The 27,858-nt window shown below is 46.3% G+C and overlaps 2 protein-coding genes and 1 long non-coding RNA gene across 11 annotated transcripts in view; 2 read left to right on the top strand and 1 right to left on the bottom strand.

The window, feature by feature from the left end:
- PLOD1 (procollagen-lysine,2-oxoglutarate 5-dioxygenase 1) overlaps window positions 1-7,067 on the top strand; it is a 38,877-nt gene extending 31,810 nt beyond the window's left edge. The window contains exons 17-19 of the mRNA XM_081203033.1: window positions 1,938-2,084; window positions 3,812-3,937; window positions 5,799-7,067. Coding sequence (XP_081059159.1) covers window positions 1,938-2,084; window positions 3,812-3,937; window positions 5,799-5,954 — 429 coding nt within the window. The 3' untranslated portion in view covers window positions 5,955-7,067. The remainder of the gene's footprint in view (window positions 1-1,937; window positions 2,085-3,811; window positions 3,938-5,798) is intronic.
- The window catches only part of LOC308592072, a 33,433-nt gene extending 24,162 nt beyond the window's left edge, over window positions 1-9,271 (bottom strand). The window contains exons 1-3 of one of the 2 annotated variants that reach the window (XR_014010346.1): window positions 9,163-9,271; window positions 8,490-8,621; window positions 3,871-3,993 (exon numbers count right to left, since the gene is read on the bottom strand). This is a non-coding gene — a long non-coding RNA (uncharacterized lncRNA). Of the gene's footprint in view, window positions 1-3,870; window positions 3,994-8,489; window positions 8,622-9,162 lie in introns of those variants that run through there. The other variant, XR_014010345.1, reaches the window with a different exon arrangement.
- MFN2 (mitofusin 2) overlaps window positions 9,262-27,858 on the top strand; it is a 41,863-nt gene continuing 23,266 nt past the window's right edge. The window contains exons 1-6 of one of the 8 annotated variants that reach the window (XM_081202999.1): window positions 9,262-9,350; window positions 14,458-14,579; window positions 18,229-18,407; window positions 19,944-20,079; window positions 26,205-26,367; window positions 27,417-27,541. In XM_081202999.1, coding sequence (XP_081059125.1) covers window positions 18,233-18,407; window positions 19,944-20,079; window positions 26,205-26,367; window positions 27,417-27,541 — 599 coding nt within the window. In that variant the 5' untranslated portion in view covers window positions 9,262-9,350; window positions 14,458-14,579; window positions 18,229-18,232. Of the gene's footprint in view, window positions 9,560-9,658; window positions 9,763-14,457; window positions 14,580-18,228; window positions 18,408-19,943; window positions 20,080-26,204; window positions 26,368-27,416; window positions 27,542-27,858 lie in introns of those variants that run through there. The other 7 variants (XM_081202998.1, XM_081202997.1, XM_081202996.1 and 4 more) reach the window with 7 other exon arrangements.

Here is a 27,858-nt window from a genome sequence, read left to right as displayed (position 1 = left end):
GTGGGCGTCTTATACACGGATAGTGCCGAGGATGGACTGGGGATTGGTAGTTGCCCGTCTTATAGATGGAAAAATACGGCATATACCACCCTATACCCGGAGGTCTCAGGGCGGTTAACAAAATAGGAAGCATTCATATGGGAGACCCTTTTGATTTTGGTAGTACTTCAGTTTGAAACTCTAGCCTGCATCAGTTATGTAATGCAAATCAGCATTGAAAAGTAACTTGAAATACCAAGTGACAAAAATACTAGGATAAACAGTATAATAATTTTGTTGAAGCAACAGTTCTGATCAGATGTTGAACTGTGTGGGACCACAAAGGTATGAGCACAAATCATTTAGACAAGGGCGTGGTTCCATTATTATTTTTAAAAATAACCTTTCAAAAGCACTTAATTATACAGGGCTAGTGCAATGCAAGCCGCTCCACATTTTTCAGGCGCACAGATGTGAATATTCTGCCTCATATATTTTAGGGATTAGAGACAATATATATTCCTTCAGCTGTTCTGCAGCTGTACGACGAAGGATTAAATAAGGGTTCTTTAGTCCCCCGAGAAGACAGTATCCTTCACAGACTTCTGAGGTCTGGCTTTCCTTGTACACACAGAAAGGAATAAGCTTCTAGAGAGCATCATTCTGAAGCAAACCCTCAAAAACCATTGGCTCGCAGTGGGGATGCTGAGTTCCCCGTACCCAAACTGTGGAACTCACTTCTGCAGGAGGAAGTGATGGGTACCAGCTTGGTTGGCTTTAAAAAAAAGGACCAGTTTGTGGAGGAGGTCTACTAGGCAAGCTGGCTATGCTCTCTCTCCAGTCAGAGGCAGGAATCCTCTTGAATGCCATCAGCTGGAAGCCACAGGAAGGGAGTGTGCTATTGCCTTGAGTCTTGCTTGCAGGCTCCCCACAACAGGCATGTGGTTGGCCACTGTGAGAAGAAGGTGCTGGACTGGACAGGCCACTGGCCCCATCCAGTAGGCTCTGCTTACATTCTTACTGGGTGTATTTTAAGGTTACCAGATGTCCCTGTTTCCCGGGGACAGTCCCCGGATTTACAAATCAGTCCCCTGAAAAAATCCTATCATTCCTATTGAAGTTGAAAAGTGTCCCTGGATTCATTGAAAAAAATCTGGTAACCTTAGTGTATTTGGGCCAGTCGTCACCCATTAGCCTCCCACTGTTGCTGCGATCAAATGGGGAGGAGGAGTCTGAATTATGTTGGGATACTGCCGGGAAGACGGGGGCATCAGGCAGGCCTCCAGCTGGCTCCAGCCACCGGCCGGCAGCCGGTCTCCCTTGGAACAGCATCAATCAGCGACACGAGCCTCAGATACTTTTACAGGCCGTGCATGCTCCATCAGCAGAGTGAATAAATCTTCTCACAGCAGAAGAGGGAGACAGAGAAATGTGTAAGCATAACGTACAGCATTTTATTCAGCATAGTTCAGGAACAAAGGAAAACATGTCTGCTTCCCTTTGTGTCCAGCAAAACAGCAGTGACACAAAAGCTATATACAAACGGAAGTTCCCAGCGAGAGCTGGAAGTAAACAGGCATGTGACACATAACGGTACCCTTTTAAGGTGGAACAGAACTATATCTTAACAGTGTACACCTCTGTTGCTCGTCGGAAGGGAGGTGGGATAGAAATGCAATAATAAAACTCAAATGCATAAGCAGTGTGGTGTAGTGGTTAAGAGTGGTAGACCCGAAATCTGGGGAACCGGGTTCGCATCTCCGCTCCTCCACATGCAGCTGCTGGGTGACCTTGGGCCAGTCACACTTCTCTGAAGTCTCTCAGCCCCACTCACCTCACAGAGGGTTTGTTGTGGGGGAGGAAGGGAAAGGAGAATGTTAGCCGCTTTGAGACTCCTTCGGGTAGTGATAAAGCGGGATATCAAATCCAAACTCCTCCTCCTCTTCTTAACCTGGCAGGACACCCGGATCCTGGGAGGATACGAAAACGTCCCGACGATCGATATCCACATGAACCAGATCAACTTTGAACGGGAGTGGTACAAGTTTCTCCTGGAGTACATCGCCCCCATTACGGAGAAGCTGTACCCTGGGTACTACACCAAGGTAAGGATCGGCTCATCTGTCGTTCTGAGAACATCCAGAATCTAATCAACAGGAATTGGGTCCTGCAGCAGGATTTGAACTGGAGACCCTAAGTTGGTGAAGGAGGGGGGGGATGCCATAGGAAGTAATTGCTGGCCATGGGAAGTAATTACAGGGAGAGGAGGTAGGTTGGAATATGCACAAATATGCTGTGGCGATCACACAGGGTCCCTGGACGTTTGACGGTCTATTGATCCCTGTGCCACCACTGTGATTGCTTCCCCGCTGCCACCAACCCGTTTCTCTCGCGTACACACAGAGTCCAGACAGTTGTTAACATTAAACCAAATAAACAAGTTTATTTTATAAGCCTGAACAGGTTTATGGTTTCAGATAATTTTTCTTGTCAGTTTCTTGATCTTAGCTTCTTTACCGGCCTATACCTTCCTAATAACTCTTAACTGATTATCCCAACTGTCTAGCTGACTCCTCTTAACAGATTCTCTCACTCTCTCACATCAAACTATCCCAACCCACAGATGTATCCTCCCTCTCCCTTCTCTAACACCCGACTGACTCCTTAACAACACTAACTCCTCCCCTTGGGTTCCCACTTGCCATTCACTTCACACTCATTTAACCCTTTCCTTATGACCCAGCATGATGTCACCTAGGAGGGCAAACGCCACATATGCGTTTTTAAAACCCCAAGAGGTATTGTGCTGTGGAAGGGCCGTAGAGCAGCTGTTGTGCATGCAGAAGGTCTCATCTTCAATCCCCAGGTGAAACTGGGGAAGATTCGTTCTTGAAACCCCGGAGAGCTGCTGCCAGTCAGCGCATGCAATACTGAACTAGATGGCCCAATACTCTGACTCAGGATAAGACGGTTTCCTGTGTCTTAAGAAAAGGGCTATAGTTCAGTGGTGGAGCACCTGCTTGGCTAGGTTCAGCCTTCAGTATCTTCAATCAGAACTGGGAAAGTCCCTTTTTCGGAAACCTCAGAGAGCTGCTGCCAGCCAGTGCAGACAGTTCTAGATGGGCCAATTGGTCTAACTCAGTTTAAGGCGGCACAATGGAGGGCTGTAGCTCAACGCCTGCTTGGCATGAAGAAGGTTCCAAGCTCTGGGTAGAGCTGGGCATCTCCCTTGTCTGAGAACCACTGCCAGTCCGTGTAGACAATACTGAACTGGATGGACCAAGTAGAAGACAGGATCCTGTGTTCCTGAGCCACCTTATATGGACTCAGGCTACCGGGCCATTTAGCTGGGCACTGACTGGCAGCAGAGTTCACCAGGGTTTCAGGCAAGAGATTTACCCAGGAAGACTTGGATCTTTCTCCATGCAAAGCACATCCTCTGCCACTCAGCTTCAGCTTGCTCTCCAACTAGTCAGCGTTTGGTGGGTGGGGGAATCAATTCGGGCAGGTTTGCTGTAGAAGCCAGCAGAGCACAGCACTAGTTGGCTGGCGGCTGTGACGTCTCAAACCCTCCCTTCCCTCAACTTTGCAACCTGATTGCCCCCCCGCCCCCCAAAAAACAAAAGTGCCAAACAATCTTGATATACTAGTGGCTGCACAAAGCTTACGGGGAGGGGTGAGACTGACGACTGAATCAGCGATGCCACTCTTCTGCACGTCGGTGAAATCTGCTGCCTTGCCATAGACAGATCCTGAGCCTGACAACGCTCTGTCTTCGTTCCAATTGGCATGGTGGCCCTTTTCATGATGTTCTGTCCGCTCCCCATTACAGACCCAGTTTGAGCTGGCCTTTGTCGTCCGGTACAAACCCGACGAGCAGCCTTCGCTGATGCCGCACCATGACGCCTCCACTTTCACCATCAACATTGCCTTGAACCGCGTCGGAATAGATTACGAAGTAAGTGCCATTGGAGATTGTTCTTCCGGTCCAAAAAGCATCTGGAACCTAACGGGCTGGGATTCACAAGAAAATAAGAACAGCCTGCTGGATCAAGCCAATGGCCCACCTAATCTCATCCAAGTTGGTGGCCGTCACTGCTTCCTGTGGGTGTGAGTTCCGCAGGTTAACTATGCTCTGCAAGAAGTCCTTTATTTTATGGATAGCTCAGTTGGTTAGAACATGGTGCTGATAACACAAAGGTTATAGGTTCGATCCCCATATGGGACAACTGCATATTCCTGAATTGCAGGGGGTAGGCAACCTAAGGCCCGGGGGGCGGATCCGGCCCAATCGCCTTCTCAATCCGGCCCGTGGACGGTCTGAGAATCAGCATGCTTTTACATGAGTAGAATGTGTGCTTTTATTTAAAATGCATCTCTGGGTTATTTGTGGGGCATAGGAATTCGTTCATCCCCCCCCAATATAGTCTTGCCCCCCACAAGGTCTGAGGGACAGTGGACCGGCCCCCTGCTGAAAAAGTTTGCTGACCCCTGGCCTAGATGATCCTCAAGGTCTCTCACAACTCTGCGATTTAATGATCTGTCTTGAATCTTTCAACGCTCAGCTTCATTAGATGTCCACAAATTCCAGGGTTATGAGAGAGGGGGGGGGGGGGGAAATCCCTATTCACTTTCTCTGTGCCATATATGATTTTCTAAATCTCTATCGTGTTGTCTCTTACTCGCCTAAAAAGTCCCAAACGCTGAAATCTTTCTTCACTAGCTGACCTCAGTTACCACTCACAGTTAGCCTGGAGAGAGGTAAACATTTTCTGTTTATTGCATTAATATCCCACCTTTTCCTCCAAGGAGCACACATAGTTCTTCCTCATTTAATCCCTACAACAACCTTGTAAGTTAGGTTAGATCGAGAGGCGGTGACTGGCCGAAGGTTCCCCTAATCAGAGTGGCATGGCTGAGAGGGGATTTGAACCCTGGTCTCTTGGGTCCTAATCCAACACTTACATAGAGGCACTCCCACACTTTCTAACATGCCCCCGTGTATAACACGCCTCCTATTTTGGGGGACTCAATATTAAGAAAATGGGGGGGATTGCCTCCGTGTATAAGACTACCCCTCCTTTTTTAACATTATTTTTTATTTTTAAAAAACCTAGTCTTAAAAGTATGGTAAATAAAGTCATGTTCTCTCAGGAAAAGCATGCCTGCATTATCAAGGCTGGATGTCTGATTTAGCAAGAAGAATAGGGTATCTCTTCTCTGTCTGGCTAGCTCAAGGCTGACTTTTTCCTGCACAAACATCCTTGACACATTCTCAAGACAGTCTGAGTAAGCAGATTCTCCTAACAAAATCCTTTCACACGCTTTTTAAAAAAACAAAAACCCTTTTCTTCGCATATAGGCTATCTATCAAGGCATATACAGTAAAGGTAAAGGGACCCCTGACCATTAGGTCCAGTCGTGGCCGACTCTGGGGTTGCGGCGCTCATCTCACTTTATTGGCCGAGGGAGCCGGCGTACAGCTTCCGGGTCATGTGGCCAGCATGACTAAGCCGCTTCTGGCGAACCAGAGCAGTGCACGGAAACGCCGTTTACCTTCCCGCCGGAGTGGTACCTATTTATCTACTTGCACTTTGACGTGCTTTTGAACTGCTAGGTGGGCAGGAGCTGGGACCGAGCAATGGGAGCTCACCCCGTCGCGGGGATTCGAACCGCCGACCTTCGGCAAGTCCTAGGCTCTGTGGTTTAACCCACAGCGCCACCCGCGTCCCTTCAGCATATACAGTACTGTACTATAATTCCACTACAAAAGCTTGTTGCTGTTTTTTTTTTTTTTAAATGTTATTCCTTCTTTTCAGGGCGGAGGCTGTCGCTTCCTGAGGTACAACTGCTCCATCCGAGCGCCCCGGAAGGGGTGGACTCTCATGCACCCTGGCCGCCTGACCCATTACCACGAGGGCCTCCCCACCACCAAAGGGACCCGCTACATTGCTGTGTCCTTCCTTGACCCTTAGAGCCGACTCTTCCGGAAGGACAGAGAACGGGGAGAGGGAACCCTTTCCTCCCATTTTTACGCCTCTGCAGGAAAAGCTCCACCAGGAATGAGGAATCCCTTGAATTTATGGAAAGGATTGGAGACAGATTTGTCATTTCTGCGCCCCACCTCTTGAGGAGGGTGTTCAGTTCCAAAGTCAGGGTGTTCCAGGCAGAATATTTCCTCCTCCTAATTAGCACCCTTCCTCCTAATTAACCTTTCACATGCGGCAGGATCCTTTGGAAATTTATCCTGCTCCAGCCTTGCTGAAACCCCCCATTTTGTTCCGTGAGGAGCGCTGCCTCAACAGATCCTGCCCATCATCATCCCTGGTGCTCAAAATTCCCCAGTCAGGGAAGCCGCCTCAATTTTTAGCCTCCAGCGAAGGACTTCTCTGATTCTGCTTTTGTAGCATCTATTTAGAGACAGCCCAAAGTGTTTCTCTATACCTCTAAAGCACATGGTTCCCTTGACACCAAGAATCCTGGGAAATGTAGTTTGTTAAAGAGTGCTACAAATCCCAGCACCCTTAAGTGTAAACTGCACTTCTCATGATTTTTTTTTGGGGGGGGGAGCCATGTGCTTTCAATGTGCCACTGTGTACGCAGCCCTAGACTTCCAGGCAGATCATCCAAATGGTGCCTCCCAGTTACTGGTAAATATCTAATAATAAACTGAATAATTTTGCGATTTGGTCCCCTTTCTCGCATCCCAGGGGCAGCCACAACTCGCCCTCCTACCTCCACCCTGACCTACACTGAAGTGGTAAGGCGATGGCAGAATGAAAACATTAGCTGACTTCACTTCCTCCTGTTCTGCAAAGTGGGCAGGAGAAAGTCAAGTCAGGCTTGACTTAACATTGGATCAGTGGAGGCACCAATTTGCTAGGCAAATTCCTAGCATTCTAGGAATTTCTCCCCTTGGTCTGACGTCACACCCGAAACAGGCAGGCCCCAGAGCGGCACTTTCCAAGAGCTGTACGTATTTATTTGGGAAAGTTGGCCCCTTCCTTAGTAGGATGCCTAGTTTTCCTGCACAAAAAGTTGTACAGATTTCGACCAGAGATTTTTACAGTAAAAAGTTTACAAAAACATCGCAGCGACTGTTGGTTTTCTTTACCGGTGGGGGCGCTCATGGAGGGAGGGGTCCCAATTCCCATTTCAGACACTGCACTGTGTGGGGAGTCCGTGGGTCCTACTCCTCTTAACTCTTCACCGGAATAGATTCATCAACAATGTCATGCATTTAAGCTCTGGGTAGCAAAGAACAGACAGATTTGCAAATTTGTGTGTGTGTGTGTGTGTGTATATGAGAAAAAGATACCGTATTTTTCGTTCCATAAGGCGCACCTAGTTTTTAGAGGGGAAAATAAAGGAAAAAATATTATATTCCCCCCCCCCCAGCCCCAAAGAGCAAAGAAGCCAAGACAGCTAGCGGGATCCATCCCACTGGCTGTCTTGACTTCTGCCATAGCCGCGTGCAGCCTCTCCCACCCGGAGAGGTTGCGCGCAGCTATGGCAATTCCCCCACCTCCCGCAAAAGCCCACAGGAGCCGCGCACCCTTTAAGGAGCGCGCGGCTCCTGTGGGCTTTTCTATGAGGAGGGAGAAGGGACTGACTGGGCGCGACAGTCCCTTCTTGCTCCTGGGGAAAAGCCCACAAGAGCTGCGCGGAGCTTGTGTGCCGCTCTTGGGGGCCTTTCCTGCCTGCCTCCCCCCTGCATTCGCTCCATAAGACGCACACACATTTCCCCTTACTTTTTAGGAGGGAAAAAGTGTGTCTTATGGAGCGAAACATACGGTAAATTCCAGAGAGGCCATCTTGTTAGGCTGCAATGGATTGGATTGGATTGCTTTGCAGTCACTTCAGCACCAGATAAATAAATATAAATCACCCCCTTGGCCCTTGCTTGCAGAGCACAGTGACCCATTGGCGTATACAGGACAACGTGATCTTTCAGGGATCCTGGTCCCAGGCTGTGTAGGGCTTTCAATACCCAACCCGCCACCTTGAACTTGACCTGGCAGCTCATTATCTGTGATCAAAGCCGTTGGCATCCATTTGTCCCAGAAGATGGTGGAAGAGAGCATCTTCGGGAGTGAAGTCACAGCATTGGAGAGTTTCAGCACCTGCTGTGGCCGTCAAGACAGATATGGGAGAGACATGTTTTGTTGCAGCTGGGGCAGGTGAGGAGTCTGGTTGTGCAGCTGCGAGTGCACTATGGAATTTTTCTCTGCGCAAAGTGCTTCTTCTTCTTCTTCTATTTATATTTATACTCCGCCCATCTGGCTGGGTTCCCCCAGCTACTCTGGGCAGCTTACAGCACATAAAAAATGGTAAAAAACATTAGATATTAAAAATTTGCTGATATAGGGTGGCCTAGTCTACATACAACGGTACAATAGCCATATGATTCAAAAAGAAATAGCAATGCAACATAACGTTAAAATTAAAAAATAAAAGTGTATCCCTCATGGGCATAGCCAGGATTTATGTTACGGGGCTAAGACACCCACCTGTCTTCATTGCCTGTCTGGCTCTGTCTAGCAGATTCGGAATGAAATGCCTCAACAGCCGTTGTTTTCAATTACTTTCTTTGGACCCCAATAGTTCAGAGAAGTCTGTCAGAATCTTCAGTCATTTGAAAACTAGGAAGTTAAAAAATTAACACCAGGGAGTACCTTTCATGTAGTTAATGAGTAAATTTTACAAAATTACAAAGAACACACATTTTTTTATCTTACTTTTAAAAGATCTAAGCTAAATCAAGTTTTCCTGGATTGCTGAAAACCATTTCAGCATTCCCTTCTCAAATTCCTCCTTTTTTCCCAATGCAGTTTTTCTGTGCACACTCAGTAAGCAGACTCCATTGTCTTTACTCCCCATAAGATACTGAATGAGCTCTGTAGGGTACATATGGCGCACGGATGAGATATCCATTTCAAATATTCTGATTATTTCCATTTTTAGTTAAGTATTTTTATTTATTTACATGATTTGCCCATGATATCACTACAACATCACTTAAACACATACATACAATTAATAACAATAATACTATATACAAATAATAATAATAATAATAATAATAATAATAATAATAATAATAATAATAATAATAATAATAATAATAATAATTACAGCCCACATATATATATATCCCGTTCAGCTTCCAGCACCGGGACTTACCTTTCCCTGCAACCTTGCATTGGAACTGGAAGGACGCAAGGGAAGGCCTAACAGGAAACTACATCTCCCATGAGGCAGTGGGGGTGGTGGCCGTCGCGGTTGGCGTGACGTAACCTCCCGGCGCTCCCCTCTGACGATACCCGGGGCTTGGTTCCTTCTCTCAGCAGCGCAGTCCGGGGGAGAAGAAGGTGAAGGTGAGAGGGCAGCTGCGCCAGGGGAGCGGGTGAGGCGAGTGGACGCGTGTCAGCGGGTTCAGACGTGGCAGCCCTCGAACCAAGTGCCGCTTCGCTAAAACCCCACTTGCTTGGGGTTTGGAGGAGGAGGGTGAGGGTGGCGGCGTTCCCTCGCGTGCGCGACACGTGTCGGCTCGGGTCACGCGTGCAAGGTGTGCGGCCAGGTGAGGCTCCGCGCACGTGGGTCGGGCATGGGCCAGGTGGGCGGGCGCTTGCTGGCTGCAGCCACAGTCTGAAGGGCGTGGCTGGCATGGGTGGCCTTGGGGCGGACTGGCAGGTGCGAGGGGTCGGGGTGAGGGTAGGATCCAGGTGCGGGAACCCCCTGCAAAACGAAAGACTGTTCCTTCTGCAAGGTATGAGCGTGAAGGTAAGCAGGTAGGGGTTGGCTGGATGCGGGGGGTGTGTGGTTTGGGCAGGGAGGGGCAGTGCCCCCCAAATCAATAAAAATGCATAGCAAACTAAGGTTCTGCGCCGCCTAACAAAAGGCCTGCCCCCCTAAATCCTGGCTACGTCCATGGGCCTGCAGTTCAGGGGCGGGACATCTGCTTTGAATGCAGAAGGTTTGATACCCAGAATCTGCAGGTAGGATTGGGGCCAGGGCTGGATTTAAGTTTGATGAGGGCCTAAGCAACTGAAGGCAATGGGCCCTTTATATGCCCAGCTGTCCTTTGTCAACAACAAATTGTCGCTGTTTTTTTGTGTTGAATATATGCTATATGGGGACGTGGGTGGCGCTGTGGGTTAAACCACAGAGCCTAGGACTTGCCGATCAGAAGGTCAGTGGTTCGAATCCCTGCGACGGGGTGAGCTCCCGTTGCTCGGTCCCTGCTCCTGCCAACCTAGCAGTTCGAAAGCACGTCAAAGTGCAAGTAGATAAATAGGTATCACTCCAGCGGGAAGGTAAACGGCGTTTCCGTGCGCTGCTCTGGTTCGCCAGAAGCGGCTTAGTCCTGCTGGCCACATGACCCGGAAGCTGTACGCCGGCTCCCTTGGCCAATAAAGCGAGATGAGCGCCGCAACCCCAGAGTCATTCGCGACTGGACCTAATGGTCAGGGGTCCCTTTACCTTTACCTAAGCTACTGAAGGTAATGGGGCCTTTTATATGTCCAGCTGTCCTTTGTCAACAACAAATTGTCACTGTTTTTAGTGTTGAATATATGCTGTATATTCCATTACTTACACCATAGGAGCCTGCACAACACAAAACACTGTTGCTGTATGTAAGTTTTATTTCATTTGTTTTTTATCTTATATTTTGGAAATGTACATCCAGTTGGTTTTTTTTTGCTTTAAGTTTTTTGGGGCCCCCAAAAGAGTGGGGCCCTAAGCTATAGCTTGTTTAGCTTATACGTAAATCCGGCACTGACTGGGGCAAAGTCCTTTGCCTGAAACCCTCAAAACACTCTGCAGGGTCTGATCCTGGATATGGCACCTTCCTATTTAAACCAGCCTTTAATTTGAAGCCAGGAAAACGATGGTCTTCCTTTATTTTGGGTGGGAAAGGACCATCTTTGATATAATATTAATAATAATAATAATAATAATAATAATAATAATAATAATTATTATTATTATTATTATTATTATTATTATTATTATTATTTGTACCCCGCCCATCTGGCTGGGCCTCCCCAGCCAATCTGGGCATCTTCCAACAAAGATTAAAAAATACATTTAAATGCATTTAAAAGGTCCTGGGATCAACCCTCAGCTTTTCCAGGGAGAGGCTCCTGGCCCCCCAAAACCCTGGTCAGCTGCTGACAATTCTGAGCCCCTTGTCTGACTCTGTATAAGACAGCTTACTGTCTAAATAAGCCATGAGGACTTGAATTCTACTTTATTTTGGGGCAGACCATATGGCTTAGGGATAGAACACTTGATTTGCAGGGGAAAGCTCCCAGGGAGAGGCTGCCTGCCTGAACCCTGCTAGCCAATATACCAAGGGCGCCAGAATCCGTATAAAGCACTTTTTCATGTGTTTTGGTGATAGTATGGTGGGTCCTTATGTGTGTGGGAGGGAAGCAGCTCAAGTTACTCAGCTGCAACATGCGGTTCATGGGGGATTTTTGAACAGAGCACTCCTCAGCCACGTCTCCTCAGAAGTAAGTCCTACCTAACTTAATGGGGCTTACTCCCAGGTCGGGTAGGGCTAGGACTGCCGCCTGAGTCTCTCTTTCAGTTTATATTTATTTATATCTTGTCTTCCCCCCCAGAACTGGGACTCGATGCAGCTCACAAAAATTAAAAACTGTTGGAAACATTGCAAAGCTAAAAACAGATATTAGCTCAGAAGTAGCTAAACTGTGCTAGAAACAGATACGATGGAAAGACAAATCTGTTAAAATGCAAGTGGTGCAAACTGCAACAGCCCTTCCTTACAAAAACCCAAACCAATTAGTCCCCAAAGGAATGGCATTGACCTGCCTGCAAAGGACAGCAAGGAGGGAGCCAGTCTGACTTATCTAGGGGGGGGGAGGTCCAAAGTCTGGGAGCAGCCACCGAGAAGGCCCTGTTATGCAGCCCCATCCAGTGTGCCTGTGGGGGTGGCAGGATCGAGAGAAGGGCCTTCCTGAAGATCTCAAAACCCGGGCCGGTTCATGTGAGGACATTGGATCTTTCACATAGCTTGGACCTCAGCCCTATAGGGCTTTATAGGTAGTGAGGTGAGGTGACAATATTCTCTGGAGAATATTCTCGAGAATGAGAATAATGATTTTTTTTGATCCAGTTACATTGTGCCATTCACCATTGGCAGTTCTGAAATGTGAGCTACAGAAAACTTTTTTTTTTTTTTTAGTTTTAAAAATGCTATTCATTTAATTTGATAAACATTTGAATTCGTATGTATTCCAACTATATGTAATAGCCTTTTTTCTACTTTGGTGTGACCTTATTCTTAGCAATTCTATACCCTTGGCCATACAGTGTGATTTTTTTACAGAAAGTAGCTTTAATGCTTTATACACTTAAAGTGCCTGGGCCTAGGTCTATACAATTATATGTAACAGCATGTGAGGTGGCCGTGATTTAAACAGTAGACGTTTGCCCATGAATAAACATGTATATTAACTAATTATCTCATTTTCAATGCATTAAAATGATATCATTTTCAATGCATTAAAATGAATATTCTCCTATTTTAAATGAAGATTCTCTAATATTCTCATTAATCGAGAATATTCTTGTGAATATTCTCCAAAAGATTATTCTCGAGAATTTAACCTCACTATTTATAGGTCATTACCAGTGCTATGAGTTGTGCTTGGAAACAGACCAGTAGCTAGTTGGGGTTTCTGTAGCAAGGGAGCATTCTGTTCCCCATAGCCAAACCTGGCCAATAATATGATTGCAGCTCTTTGGGCAGATTGGATTTTCCTAGTGCTTTGCATAGGCATGTTTGCTCCCTGGTCTGTGGGTTGCTGGCGCCATTTAAGTCCCCCTGGAGTCTTTGCTGATATCTTTTTGGCGCCTTAAGCCTTAACTTTCCCATCCACGCTTGAGATGGACTGAGCTGATGTTGCTCTGCTGTGCTGCCAAACCTTCCTGTAGCTGTTAGTGGGTTGTTTTATATGTCTGTATAAATCGGAGGTGTTCATATGACAACGTTTCATGTGAATTTTTGCTGGTGTCGTGGTTAAGTTTTAAAATGTAAGTCGCCTGGAGACCTGAGTGCCTAAACAATCTAATCTGATGATTGGTAGATTTATTTGCATGCAATTTTCTCTTTTTGCTGTAAGGGAAAGAGTTGTTGTTTCTGAATAGCATTAAGATATTCCGTGTCGTCGCCATCGTTTCTAAATGCATTAGAAAATACTTAATAAAATACGGTGTCGAGGAGAAAAATGGTGGAAAGGATGGTGTGTTTCTTAGTTGGATTCAGGCAACACCTGCGCTATTTACAGCACCTTAAACAGTTATGGCTTCCCCACCAAACCCCGTTTAGTGGTGTCCGTTTAGTCGTGTCCGACTCTTCTTGTCTCTCCATGGACCAGAGCATGCCAGGCACTCCTGTCTTCCACTGCCTCCCGCAGTTTGGTCAAACTCATGCTGGTAGCTTCGAGAACACTGTCCAACCATCTCGTCCTCTGTCATCCCCTTCTCCTTGTGCCCTCCATCTTTCCCAACATCAGGGTCTTTTCCAGGGAGTCTTCTCTTCTCATGAGGTGGCCAAAGTATTGGAGCCTCAGCTTCAGGATCTGTCCTTCCAGTGAGCACTCAGGGCTGATTTCCTTAAGAATGGATAGGTTTGATCTTCTTGCAGCCCATGGGACTCTCAAGAGTCTCCTCCAGCACCATAATTCAAAAGCATCAATTCTTTGGTGATCAGCCTTCTTGATGGTCCAGCTCTCACTTCCATACATCACTACTGGGAAAACCATAGCTTTAACTATACGGACCTTTGTTGGCAAGGTGATGTCTCTGCTTTTTAAGATGCTGTCTAGGTTTGTCATTGCTTTTCTCCCAAGAAGCAGGCGTCTTTTAATTTCATGACTGCTGCCACCATCTGCAGTGATCATGGAGCCCAAGAAAGTAAAATCTCTCACTGCCTCCATTTCTTCCCCTTCTATTTGCCAGGAGGTGATGGGACCAGTGGCCATGATCTTCGTTTTTTTGATGTTGAGCTTCAGACCATATTTTGCACTCTCCTCTTTCACCCTCATTAAAAGGTTCTTTAATTCCTCCTCACTTTCTGCAATGTTGTGTCATCGGCATATCTGAGGTTGTTGATATTTCTTCTGGCAATCTTAATTCCGGCTCCTTACAGAGCTTCAATTCCCATAATTCCTTGGTAAGAGGCATTGATTGTTAAGCCACTCTGTGCGGGAAACTGGAGTCCCTTAGCACCCCTTAAAAAACTACAGTTCCCAGGATGCTTTGGAGTAAGCCGGGGCTCTTTAAAGTGATCTGGCGCTGCTTTAAATGTGTGGTGCAGATGGAACCCTAGGGATACGCAGCGGCGGCTTGGGGCCACTTGCACCATTGGCAGGAAAAATGCAAACAGCAGCTGTGCGTCTGGGACATGTGCGTTCTCTAATCCTGTCCAACTTTCTCTCCTTGCAGTGACGGGGGAGCAAATTGGATTTGGAGCAGGGGAGGCAGCTTCTTCACCTTTTCTCTGAACCGCTTAGGAAACAAGACGCAGGACATGATCGCCCTTTGAGAACCCAGCCTGCGCCTTAGACGTAAGTTGGGCAGCGATTTGGGGCGGGGCGGGAGACGTTCCTCAAACATACATGCACCCATAATTTAATTTGTATGCCATAATAATAATAATATATTATTTGTACCCCGCCCATCTGGCTGGGTTTCCCCAGCCGCTCTGGGCCGCTTCCAACAAAGATTAAAAATACATTAAACCTTTCTGTTGTTAACACAAGGCGCCTTGCAACACGGACAAAATTGAATACTGCAACAAAAATAGTCGTAAACAATGGATAAAACACATTCAGAACGTGCGCAGCCAAATCAAACAATTCCCACAATAAATCATAGTAAGTTCTAAATTAAACACATACACAAAATTATATTGGTAACAGCAACAACTGCAACGATTCACAGCCAAGGTGTGGAACCTACATAGGAACCAACTTCATGAGACCAGGTTTATTTTGATTATGTAAGGCATAGAGAAAGCAGATACGGAGAGGCCCCCCCCCCCCCGCAATAATGCTAGAACTCATGGACATTCAATGAAGTTACCGTATTTTTCACCCTATAGGACGCACTTTTTCCCCTCAAAAAATGAAGGGGAAATCTGTGTGCGTCCTATGGGGTGAATGCAAGCTTTCGCTGAAGCTTGGAGAGCGAGAGGGGTTGGTGCGCACTGACCCCTCTCGCCCTCCAGGCTTCAGGAAGCTATCAGCAAGCCTGGGGAGCCCGCGGGAGTTCCTGCAGGGCCCCCTAGGCTGCGGATAGCAGCCTGCTGCCCGGAGCGCGGGGTGCGCTGAAGCAGAGTGCCCCGTGCTTTGGGCAGATATCCGCAGCCTGTTTTTTCCTTTATTCCCCCCCCCCCCAAAAAAAAACTAGGTGCATCCTATAGGGTGAAAAATACAGTAAATTTTGGGAGATTCAGGACAGAGAAAAGGAAGTGCTTCATGCAGCACTTAGTTAAACCATGGAACTCACTGCCACAAGGTGCAGCAGCGGCCATGGACCTGGATGGGTTTAACAGAGGATTGGACAAATTCATGGATGGCTTTGTTCACTGTTTTTTATTTGTTTGTTTTGTTTATTATTAAATTTATTTATACCCCACCTATTTATATCAAGCCTTTATCCCTGTGCGGGACCCAAGGTGGCTCACAACATCAATTTAAAAAGATAAATCGCTAAAATCACGCAGTAACCCTATTAAAAACAGCGCTGCAGAAAACTTTAACCACTTAAAAGCACACACACAGTAAAACATCCACCCACAGAACAATTTGGCAGAACAGTGAGGTGTGCCAAAAGCCCATTGGAAAAACAACAACAAAAAGGATTTGTCTTGCCCTACTCCTCATCTGAAAAAGGCTCCCAGAGCAACTTGTATAAGAGCAAGAATATGATTTACAGTCAATTAAAACAAGACAGTTCCTGCCCTCAGTTTGCATTCTGAAAGGCACAGCATGAAAGGAAAGAGCGAAGGGGAGGGATGAGGTCTCTTGGTGGTTTTTGTTATACAGCACCTGATATTTGGAGGCATACTTGCACTGTATGGGCTAAGTTTATTTTGCTCAAATAGCTCTCTGTGAATTTTATTTATTGAATTTCTATACAGTGGTACCTCAGGTTAAGTCCTTAATTCGTTCCGGAGGTCCGTTCTTAACCTGAAACTGTTCTTCACCTGAGGCATCACTTTAACTAATGGGGCCTCCTGCTGCCGCCGCACCGCCGGAGCACGATTTCTGTTCTCATCCTGAAGCAAAGTTCTTAACCCATTTCTGGGTTAGCGGAGTCTGTAACCTGAAGCGTATGTAACCCGAGGTACCACTGTACCACTCTTCGTTGCAGAATCCCAGGTGCAGTTCACAAAACCATTTTCTGCGATCATTTTTCAACACCATCTAAGCTAGCGGCTGTTGCCTTTCCTGGTGAAGAGTTTCAAAATTAAATGGGCTTACTATAGCCAGGTGTTAAGAAATACCTTGGGGGCCAACATTTTGGAGACTGGAATATTCAAAAGCCATTAATCGTCAGCACCAGTGTGATAGATATGCACATTCTTAATGGGGTTTTTGCACGCATCCTGCTTTTTCCAGCTCCTTGAACACTGTGACCCTCACTTGCTTTTCCTCCTAAGCTTACGGTTACGTAAGAAAGGTGCTGAGTTCCGTCCTCCAACCTTGGCTCAGCTGGCTTGTGCTAAAGATGGAGCGATTAACGGGAGCTACTCTCCCTCTGCCAGCCTGAGCCTGTTGCTCTTGCATTTCCCCCGCGAGCAGCAAATCTGAGCTCTGACTCCCCACTTTAAGCTGTCTCTATTGTTGGCGCTGTGGTTTAAACCACAGAGCCTTGCCGATCAGAAGGTCGGCGGTTCGAATCCCCGCGACGGGGTGAGCTCCCGTTGCTCGGTCCCTGCTCCTGCCCACCTAGCAGTTCGTAAGCACATCAAAGTGCAAGTAGATAAATAGGTACCGCTCTGGCAGGAAGGTAAACGGCGTTTCCGTGCCTGCTCTGGTTTGCCAGAAGTGGCTTAGTCCTGCTGGCCACATGACCCGGAAGCTATACACTGGCTCCCTCGGCCAATAAAGCAAGATGAGCGCCGCAACCCCAGAGTCAGTCACGACTGGGCCTAATGGTCAGGGGTCCCTTTACCTTTACCTATTGTTTCCTGTTCTGAAAGTGGCAGGACTTTGAGCAGGTGGGAGGGGAGAGTGGTTGAAAATAAAAACCTTTAGCATCCCTGGAGGATCCCCTTCTCGATGCAGCTGGTTCACGTTTCATTTGAGCATAAGAATGTAATAAGAACTTTAAGACAACAACCGAAGAAGAATGGCAACTTGAAGTTGACACAATATGCGCAGCTTGCAGACTTAACATATAGAATAAGAGAACAAGAAGAACATAACGTTTGGAGAAGATCGGAAAATGTTTATTGAATACAGTGGTACCTCGGGTTAAGAACTTAATTCGTTCTGGAGGTCTGTTTTTAACCTGAAACTGTTCTTAACCTGAAGCACCACTTTAGCTAATGGGGCCTCCTGCTGCCACTGTGCCGCCGGAGCACAATTTCTGTTCTTATCCTGAAGCAAAGTTCTTAACCCAAGGTAATATTTCTGGGTTAGCAGATTCTGGAACCTGAAGCGTCTGTAACCTGAGGTACCACTGTATATGGGAAATAATTGTGTACAGAGGAAAACGCTGGCAGTGTTAAATAAATTAAACAGTGTAAATAAGTTTTGATGGATGCAATAATAGAATACGGAATGGTATAGTTTTTGTAAAATATGCAGGGGTTTATGATGTGTAAAATAAACCATGGAAAGAGAAGAAGGGAAGTCATGGATAGGGAAGGAAGGATAGGGAAGGATAGGGAAGGATGTAAAAATAGTACTTTAAATTGTAAAACAGAAAATTTAATTAAAAATGATATACAAAAAAAAGAACGTTAAGACGAGTCTTGCTGGATCAGGATGGTCCAGCATTATCCGACCATATAATAATAATGCGTTATTATTAATAATAATGGTCCAGTCCTCTTTTACAGCCTTCTAGGTTGGTGTCTGTAAACACCTCCTGTGGCAATGAGTTCCATAGTTTAACTCTGCTCTGCATGAAGAACCACAGGGTTTATCTGACTGTTTGCTCCTCTCTTTCCCTCTTCCCTGCCCCACACTTGCCCCCCTATAGCGCAATGTCCCTGCTCTTCCCTTGCTCCAAGTCCATTGTCTCCGGCAAGAAGGACAAGAGACACATGGCGGAAGTCAACGCCTCCCCACTCAAGCACTTCGTCACCGCCAAGAAGAAGATCAATGGCATCTTCGAACAGCTGGCTGCCTACATCCAGGAGAGCTCAGCATTCCTGGAGGGTAAGGCGGCCTCTTCTGCGTGTCATGTTTTCAAAACAACTTGCCTGCTCGCCACGGGTGACGAGGAATTTGTGTAGGCGAGCAAGAGGAGAATAAATGAGGGCGGCCGGTTTAAATTGGAAACGTAAGCTGGTGTGTACGGAGTCGGTGCTAAAGATAAACCAAGAGTCTAGTCCTCGTGGTTCTGAATTTAAGCAGAAACCGAGGAAGCTGCCTTATACGGTGTCTACCTTACCTACGAAGCCTGCCCAGTCTGCGGTTCTCCAAAGTCTTCCTTCAGTTGCTGCTCTCCTTTTAACTGGAGAATCACCTTGCAAGATCCCCCTGGCCTGAAACTTTGGAGAGCTGCTGCCTGTCCGTGTAGACATTACTATTACTGAGGTAGATTGACCCAAGGGCAACTGATATTCAGAAGCATTGCTGCTTCAAAGCATCGTGGCTGGTAGCCATTGATAGGCCCCGGGATTTGCCAGACTCGGAACACGGTGCCTAATAATAATAATAATAATTTATTTTTTATACCCCGCCCATCTGGCTGGGTTTCCCCAGCCACTCTGGGCGGCTTCCAACAAAACACTAAAATACAATAACCTATTAAACATTGAAAGCTTCCCTAAACAGGGCTGACTTCAGATGTCTTCTAAAAGTTTGGTATTTTTCTCTTTGACATCTGGTGGGAGGGCGTTCCACAGGGCGGGCGCCACTACCGAGAAGGCCCTCTGCCTGGTTCCCTGTAACTTGGCTTCTTGTAGCAAGGGAACTGCCAGAAGGCCCTCGGCACTGGACCTCAGTGTCCGAGCAGAACGATGGAGGTGGAGACTCTCCTTCAGAAATACTGGACCGAGGCCGTTTAGGGCTTTCAAGGTCAGCACCAACACTTTGAATTGTGCTTGGAAACATACTGGGAGCCAGTGTAGGTCTTTCAGGACCGGTGTTATGTGGTCTTGGTGGCCACTCCCAGTTACCAGTCTAGCTGCCGCATTCTGGATTAGTTGTAGTTTCCGGGTCACCTTCAAAGGTAGCCCCACGTAGAGCGCATTGCAGTAGTCCAAGCGGGAGATAACTAGAGCATGCACCACTCTGGCAGGACAGTCTACAGGCAGATAGGGTCTCAGCCTGCGTACCAGATGGAGTTAATAAACAGCTGCCCTGGACACAGAATTGACCTGCACCTCCATGGACAGCTGTGAGTCCAAAATGAATCCCAGACTGCGCACCTGGTCCTTCAGGGGCACAGTTACCCCATTCAGGACCAGGGAGTCCTCCACACCCACCCGCCCCCTGTCCCCCCAAAACAGTACTTCTGTCTTGTCAGGACTCAACCTCAATCTGTTAGCCGCCATCCATCCTCCAACCATCTCACACAGCACCTTCACCACCTTCACTGGTTCAGATTTGAAAGAGAGGTAGAGCTGGGTATCATCATTCCTATGTTTCTCTTGAAACTAGAACTTGGTTAAGAACCAGTGAGGACTAGAACCTTACTTTAGGGAAAACGTGGCAGCCCTTGTAGATTTGGCTCCCTTTTGGTTTCAGAAACGCACAGGAACGTGGAGCTGGACCCCATCACCACAGAGGAGCAGGTGTTGGAGGTCAAAGGCTACTTGTCCAAGGTGGGCGGCATCAGCCAGGTGTTGGCCCGGCGTCACATGAAGGTGGCCTTTTTCGGACGGTGAGTGGGGCGCCAGGCAAGCGGTCTTGTGCCCGATCAGGAATTTGGCTGAGGGTGGAGGGAAGACTGCGGCAGGTGGCAGAAGCTCTACAGCGTGCCCTTCTCTGCCAGCAAATGCCAGCTTGATTGAGTCACCTTCTCCTTTTACTCTCGGCTGGAAAAAGTTAACACTTCTGAAGCTCAGATCCCTGCTCAGCCATAAAAAGGTGGCAGAGAAGCCTTTTCCCCCACCCCGAGGGCCAAATTCCCTTCTGGACAGCTTCCTGAGGGCCACATGCCAGTGTTTTGCAGGGCCAGAGGAAAAAGTGGATAGAGCAGTAACTGGATTTTCGACCTTTGTTTATATGTATGTATGTATGTATGTATGTATGTATATATATATATATGCAGGTTTTGGTGTCTTCGGGTGTCTTCCCGTGTAAGAGTTGGGGTGTCTAGGCGACGTTTCGACGAGGTCTCACTCGTCATCTTCAGGCTGGTGCTTTCGGCTTCTTGTTACTGGAACAGAGCAAGATCTCAGTGTTTGAGTTCCTATAAATACTGTTGAGGGGGTGTGGTGTATAGCCTCCAACGTTCTGGGCAGAGAGGAAGTTCCCAGGTTAGTGTGCCTTTTCTTCTTTTGTTCATTAATTACTTGAGGGATATCTTGAGTGATTTCTTGAGTGATAATCTGAGTACCACTTAGGAGGGTCATTAGGTGTGGATTAGTTGCTAAAGCTTTCGTGTCTTGACCTCTTGAGCTTGTGAAGTTTTTCTGAGAAGATGGCTGTACTGCACTTAGTTGTGCTCTGGCTTGGCTTCCAGACATCTGGAAAATAGCCCTCCCCACAAAAACCGACACCAGAACCAGAAGCACACAGAACGCCATCTCCAATCAACCACACCAGACCCAAACCCAGACCCTCTCCACAGATAAATTACAGACACCATCCAGTAGCCAAACCATAGTGGCACCTCCGGATGCTGCACCCCCCTGCAATCCCTACACAGATCTCGCTGGCACAGGGCACAAAACCACAGCTCGCCCCTATACACGAAGCCAAGCCAGAGCACAACTAAGTGCAGTACAGCCATCTTCTCAGAAAAACTCTTCACTAGCTCAAGAGGTCAAGACACGAAAGCTTTAGCAACTAATCCACACCTAATGACCCTCCTAAGTGGTACTCAGATTATCACTCAAGAAATCACTCAAGATATCCCTCAAGTAATTAATGAACAAAAGAAGAAAAGGCACACTAACCTGGGAACTTCCTCTCTGCCCAGAACGTTGGAGGCTATACACCACACCCCCTCAACAGTATTTATAGGAACTCAAACACTGAGATCTTGCTCTGTTCCAGTAACAAGAAGCCGAAAGCACCAGCCTGAAGATGACGAGTGAGACCTCGTCGAAACGTCGCCTAGACACCCCAACTCTTACACGGGAAGACACCCGAAGACACCAAAACCTGCATTCCTGTACCCGTGAAAATCTACGAAAGCATATATATATATATATATATATATATATATATATATATATATATATGTAGGTTTTGGTGTCTTCGGGTGTCTTCCCGTGTAAGAGTTGGGGTGTCTAGGCGACGTTTCGACGAGGTCTCACTCGTCATCTTCAGGCTGGTGCTTTCGGCTTCTTGTTACTGGAACAGAGCAGGATCTCAGTGTTTGAGTTCCTATAAATACTGTTGAGGGGGTGTGGTGCAGAGAAGAAGTTCCCAGGTTATTGTGCCTTTTCTTCTTTTGTTCTTTAATTACTTGGGGGATATCTTGAGTGATATCTTGAGTGGTATTCTGAGTACCACTTAGGTGGGTCATTAAGTGTGGATTAGTTGCTATAGCTTTCGTGTCTTGACCTTTTGAGCTAGTGAAGAGATTTTTCTGAGAAGATGGCTGTACTGCACTTAGTTGTGCTCTGGCTTGGCTCTTCGTGTATAGGGGCGAGCTGTGGTTTTGTGCCCTGTGCCAGCCAGATCTGTGTAGGGATTGCAGGGGGGTGCAGCATCCGGAGGTGCCACTATGGTTTGGCTACCGGATGGAGTCTGTAATTTATCTGTGGAGAGGGTCTGGGTTTGGGTCTGGTGTGGTTGATAGGTGATGGCGTTCTGTGTGCCTCTGGTCCTGGTGTCGGTTTTTGTGGGGAGGGCTAATTTCCAGATGTCTGGCAGGCGGGACGTGTCGTCACGCTTGTTCATGTTGTGAGGGTGTTTCTCTATCTCGATGGCTTCCATGATTATTCTCTTGTGGTGATGTTCCATGTTAAAGAGCAATTTGGAATCTGCAAAATTAATTTCGTGTCCTGTTTCTTTCATGTGTTGGAAAAGAGAGGAGGTTTTTTCTTCTTTTTTGACGGCATTCTTGTGTTCTGCGATACGTGCATTTATTCGTCTGTTTGTTTGTCCAATGTACGTGGCTGGGCAGACTTTGCAGGGTATTTCATAGACCCCTTGGTTTTCCAACTGGATTTTATCTTTGGGGTTTCTGAGGATATTGGCTATTTTTTGGTTGGTGCAAAAGGCTGTTTTGATATTGTGTTTATGGAGGATTTTGCTGATTTTGTCTGTAGTGCCCTTGATATAAGGAAGGAGGGCCATGCCATTGTTTTCTTCTGTGTCTTGGTTTTTGGGGGGTGTTTCTTTTTGGATTAGCTTCGTAACCCTGTTTTGCTGGTATCCATTGGCGATTAACACATTTGAGAGATTCTGTAACTCAGTTGTCAAGTGGTCTTTGTCAGCCAGGCGTTTGGTTCTGGAGATGAGAGTCTTGGCTACGGAGTTTATTTGTGCAGGGTGGTGGTGTGATTCAATCACACCACCACCCTGCACAAATAAACTCCGTAGCCAAGACTCTCATCTCCAGAACCAAACGCCTGGCTGACAAAGACCACTTGACAACTGAGTTACAGAATCTCTCAAATGTGTTAATCGCCAATGGATACCAGCAAAACAGGGTTACGAAGCTAATCCAAAAAGAAACACCCCCCAAAAACCAAGACACAGAAGAAAACAATGGCATGGCCCTCCTTCCTTATATCAAGGGCACTACAGACAAAATCAGCAAAATCCTCCATAAACACAATATCAAAACAGCCTTTTGCACCAACCAAAAAATAGCCAATATCCTCAGAAACCCCAAAGATAAAATCCAGTTGGAAAACCAAGGGGTCTATGAAATACCCTGCAAAGTCTGCCCAGCCACGTACATTGGACAAACAAACAGACGAATAAATGCACGTATCGCAGAACACAAGAATGCCGTCAAAAAAGAAGAAAAAACCTCCTCTCTTTTCCAACACATGAAAGAAACAGGACACGAAATTAATTTTGCAGATTCCAAATTGCTCTTTAACATGGAACATCACCACAAGAGAATAATCATGGAAGCCATCGAGATAGAGAAACACCCTCACAACATGAACAAGCGTGACGACACGTCCCGCCTGCCAGACATCTGGAAATTAGCCCTCCCCACAAAAACCGACACCAGGACCAGAGGCACACAGAACGCCATCACCTATCAACCACACCAGACCCAAACCCAGACCCTCTCCACAGATAAATTACAGACTCCATCCGGTAGCCAAACCATAGTGGCACCTCCGGATGCTGCACCCCCCTGCAATCCCTACACAGATCTGGCTGGCACAGGGCACAAAACCACAGCTCGCCCCTATACACGAAGCCAAGCCAGAGCACAACTAAGTGCAGTACAGCCATCTTCTCAGAAAAATCTCTTCACTAGCTCAAAAGGTCAAGACACGAAAGCTATAGCAACTAATCCACACTTAATGACCCACCTAAGTGGTACTCAGAATACCACTCAAGATATCACTCAAGATATCCCCCAAGTAATTAAAGAACAAAAGAAGAAAAGGCACAATAACCTGGGAACTTCTTCTCTGCACCACACCCCCTCAACAGTATTTATAGGAACTCAAACACTGAGATCCTGCTCTGTTCCAGTAACAAGAAGCCGAAAGCACCAGCCTGAAGATGACGAGTGAGACCTCGTCGAAACGTCGCCTAGACACCCCAACTCTTACACGGGAAGACACCCGAAGACACCAAAACCTACATTCCTGTACCCGTGAAAATCTACGAAAGCAAATATATATATATATATATATATATGTATGTATATGTGTGTGTGTGTATATATATATATATATATATATATATATATATATAAATAAAATGTATATATGTGTATATATATAGATGTGTGTGTGTATATATATACATACACACACACACACACACACACACACATATATATATATATATATATATATATATATGGGACATGGGTGGCGCTGTGGGTTAAACCACAGAGCCTAGGACTTGCTGATTATGAAGGTCGGCGGTTCGAATCCCCGCAACGGGGTGAGCTCCTATTGCTCGGTCCCTTTTCCTGCCAACCTAGCAGTTCGAAAGCATGTCAAAGTTCAAGTAGATAAATAGGTACCGCTCCGGTGGGAAGGTAAACGGCGTTTCTGTGGGCCGCTCTGGTTCGCCAGAAGCGGCTTAGTCATGCTGGCCACATGACCCGGAAGCTGTACGCCGGCTCCCTCGGCCAATAACGCGAAATGAGCGTTGCAACCCCAGAGTCGGTCACGACTGGACCTAATGGTCAGGGCCCCCTTTATCTTTACTATATGTGTGTGTGTGTGTGTGTGTGTGTGTGTATAAATATGTGTGTGTGTAGACACACACACACTTTTTTATTGGTTTTTGCATATGTTTTCCAAACAAATCATGTCATTTCATCTCATCTCATACATCATTTTGGCTATTTTAGCCTGAGACTTCCATCAACCACGTCTAATGATTTTCAAACCTCCTTTTTTAATCCTACATTTATTATCCTAACTATTACTTTTAATAGTCAGTTACTTAAAATCCATTCTCATAAATCTTTTCTGTAATATTTCATATAGTTCTCCTTGCGAAACTTCTTGTAGACCTTCCAGCGTAGTCAGTTGATTACAATTGTCTTCCAAATAACTCACATATTTACACCAATCTTTCAAGAATTTCTGGTCCCGCTGGTTTCGAATTCTCCCTGTCATCTTATCCAATTCTGCGTAGTCCATTAATTTCATCTGCCATTCCTCTTTTGTTGGTAATTCTTCCTGCTTCCATTTCTGTACCGATAATACTCTTGCTGCAGGATTTCCGTCTTTTGTTGAGCACCAGTAATAGCAGCAATTTTTTCTAGGGGACATGAACAAAATGACCCAGATTCAATGCTTTGTGTGTGTTTAATTTTCACAGAATTGTAGAGCCCAACCCCTCTGCAATGCGGGCATCTAAACATGTGGTCTCCCATCCAATTTGAAACCACCCCGGACCCTGCTTAGCCTTTCAAATGTGCTAGCCTTTTTATTTCCTTATTATTTCCTCCGCCACTCTGTGCGGCTTCCAGCACATAACAAAACGTCCAACAATATAAACTTCCTGATACAGGGCTGCCTTCAGACGTCTTCTAAGAGTTGTGTAGTTCTTTTATCTTCCTTATCTCACTCAGTTGTGTTGTTTTTCTTTGTTTCTTCTTGTGTGTTGCTGGAGCAGATTTTCCTGCTGATAGAAATAAAATGATTTAAAAAACGAAACAAAATCCCCTTCACAGCTGAGGAGTTGCGGGCAGAACTATGTGTGTGTTGTTTGTGGCTGTGCTCACTCCTGGCATGCAGCCCCCAGAGGGGCCGGTAATAAAGGGCCGGTAATAAAGGGTCAGCCTCCATCCCTGGTTTTACATAGCCCTTTTTTAAAAAAAACTTTTATTTTGCTTTAAACATGTGCATATAAATATAGGCAACCAGAATTTCAAAGGAAAATTCCTTAATAGTAATGGGGAAAAAACTTTAAAAACTACAAAAAATATTGACGTACATGACACAGAACATAAGCAACTATAGGAAAGATAAAAGAAAAGAAAAAAAGAAAGAGGAAGATGAGCCAAAGCGGGAAAGCTCATCTATTGTACGCTTCCGTCAAGCTCACAACAGATCATTACTCTTATCAATTATCTCTGCGTTCCAAAGGAATCCCTCATCTTTACATAGCCCTTTTGTCCAGGCAGGGCAGGTCCCCGCCCCAAGGACCTTACAGATGCGTTTGTGTTCTCAGGACGAGCAACGGCAAGAGCACAGTGATCAATGCCATGTTGTGGGACAAGGTCCTTCCCTCGGGCATCGGACACACCACAAACTGCTTCTTGCGCGTGGAGGGGACAGAGGGGCAGGACGCCTTTCTGCTCACCGAGGGGTCTGAGGAGAAGAAAAGCGTCAAGGTGAGGACATCTCCAGTCAGCGGAGGGAGACAGTTTTTGGAAGAGAGGGCGAGGAGCTCTTTCCATATGTTTTCAGTCTACAATTGTTTTAACTCCATGAAACTTTTACATTATTATTGCTGGTTTTTCCTACTGGTGATTTTATAGCTTTTATTTTTTATCTTTTTCTTTTGCAAGGTGCTTCGAGGAGTTTTTTCCTACAGTCAGGAACTGTGTAAATTTTATGAAATAAATAGTTTCTATACCACTTAATAGGGTGGCGCTGTGGTCTAAACCACAGAGCCTTGGGCTTGCCGATCGGAAGGTTGGCGGTTCGAATCCCCGCGACGGGGTGAGCTCCCGTTGCTCGGTCCCTGCTCCTGCCCACCTAGCAGTTCAAAAGCACATCAAAGTGCAAGTAGATAAATAGGTACTGCTCTGGTGGGAAGGTAAACGGTGTTTCTGTGCGCTGCTCTGGTTCGCCAGAAGCGGCTTAGTCATGCTGGCCACATGACCCGGAAGCTGTACGCCGGCTCCCTCGGCCAATAAAGCGAGATGAGCGCCGCAACCCCAGAGTCGTCCACAACTGGACCTAATGGTCAGGGGTCCCTTTACGTTTACCTTTATACCACTTAATGGTAGAGCGGGCTTCTAAGCCTCCCAAAACCACTTCCCACTCAAACCCATAATTTTCTTTGATCCTTTTACACGGTTTCGTATGTCCATGGTATTTTATGCATCGTGACTTGCCTTTGTTTTTATTGATTATCATTTAGTAATTCTCTATTGCGACTGATAAGTGTAAGCCGTTTAATTGTTATTATCTGATATTTAATTTTCCTGTTTTCACCAGATTCTAATGGATCGTTGAATATTGCTTTGTTTGATATAAGTTGTTTGTTTTTAAGTTATTGTGACTTTTTTGTACTGGATCAGATTGTTATTATTCATGTTTTACATTTCATTATTTTGGGGCAACCCAGCCAGATGGGCGGGGTATAAATAAATAAATAAAATAAATACTATTATTATTATTTCTCTCTTTCTATCTGCCAACCCTCTACGTCCAGACGGTCAACCAACTGGCTCACGCGCTCCATCAAGACGAACTCCTGACTGCCGGAGGAATGGTCAGCGTAATGTGGCCAAACTCCAAGTGTCCCCTTCTCAAAGATGACCTGGTTTTGATGGACAGGTGAGAGATCTCTCTTTCCCCCAGGCCCCTGGGGAACAATCCTCAAACCAGTTGGCTGCTAAGTTGCTTTACGCATGTAGAAGCACGGAAAACGACAGAGGTGTTTTCTCAGAAACTCCTCCTGTGCCGCTGGCCTTGTTCCAACTTCCTGGCTTAGCAGGCATTTAATTTGTAAACTGATGCTATATTCTCCCGGTGAGCTAATTGCAGCGAGCTTAGCCTTTCTCCGCAGGCGATTTGAGATAATGGCTTTAATTCCTTCCCTGCTTCTAAAATCTGCCCCTCTCTTTCTAAAAACAGTTTGCGCCTTTTTAAAA

Source organism: Podarcis bocagei (assembly GCF_964188305.1).
Source record: "Podarcis bocagei genome assembly, chromosome: 7".
Lineage (NCBI taxonomy): Eukaryota > Metazoa > Chordata > Lepidosauria > Squamata > Lacertidae > Podarcis > Podarcis bocagei.
The sequence above is the reverse complement of the archived record's forward strand: the minus strand, read 5'-3'. Positions and strand labels throughout refer to the sequence as shown.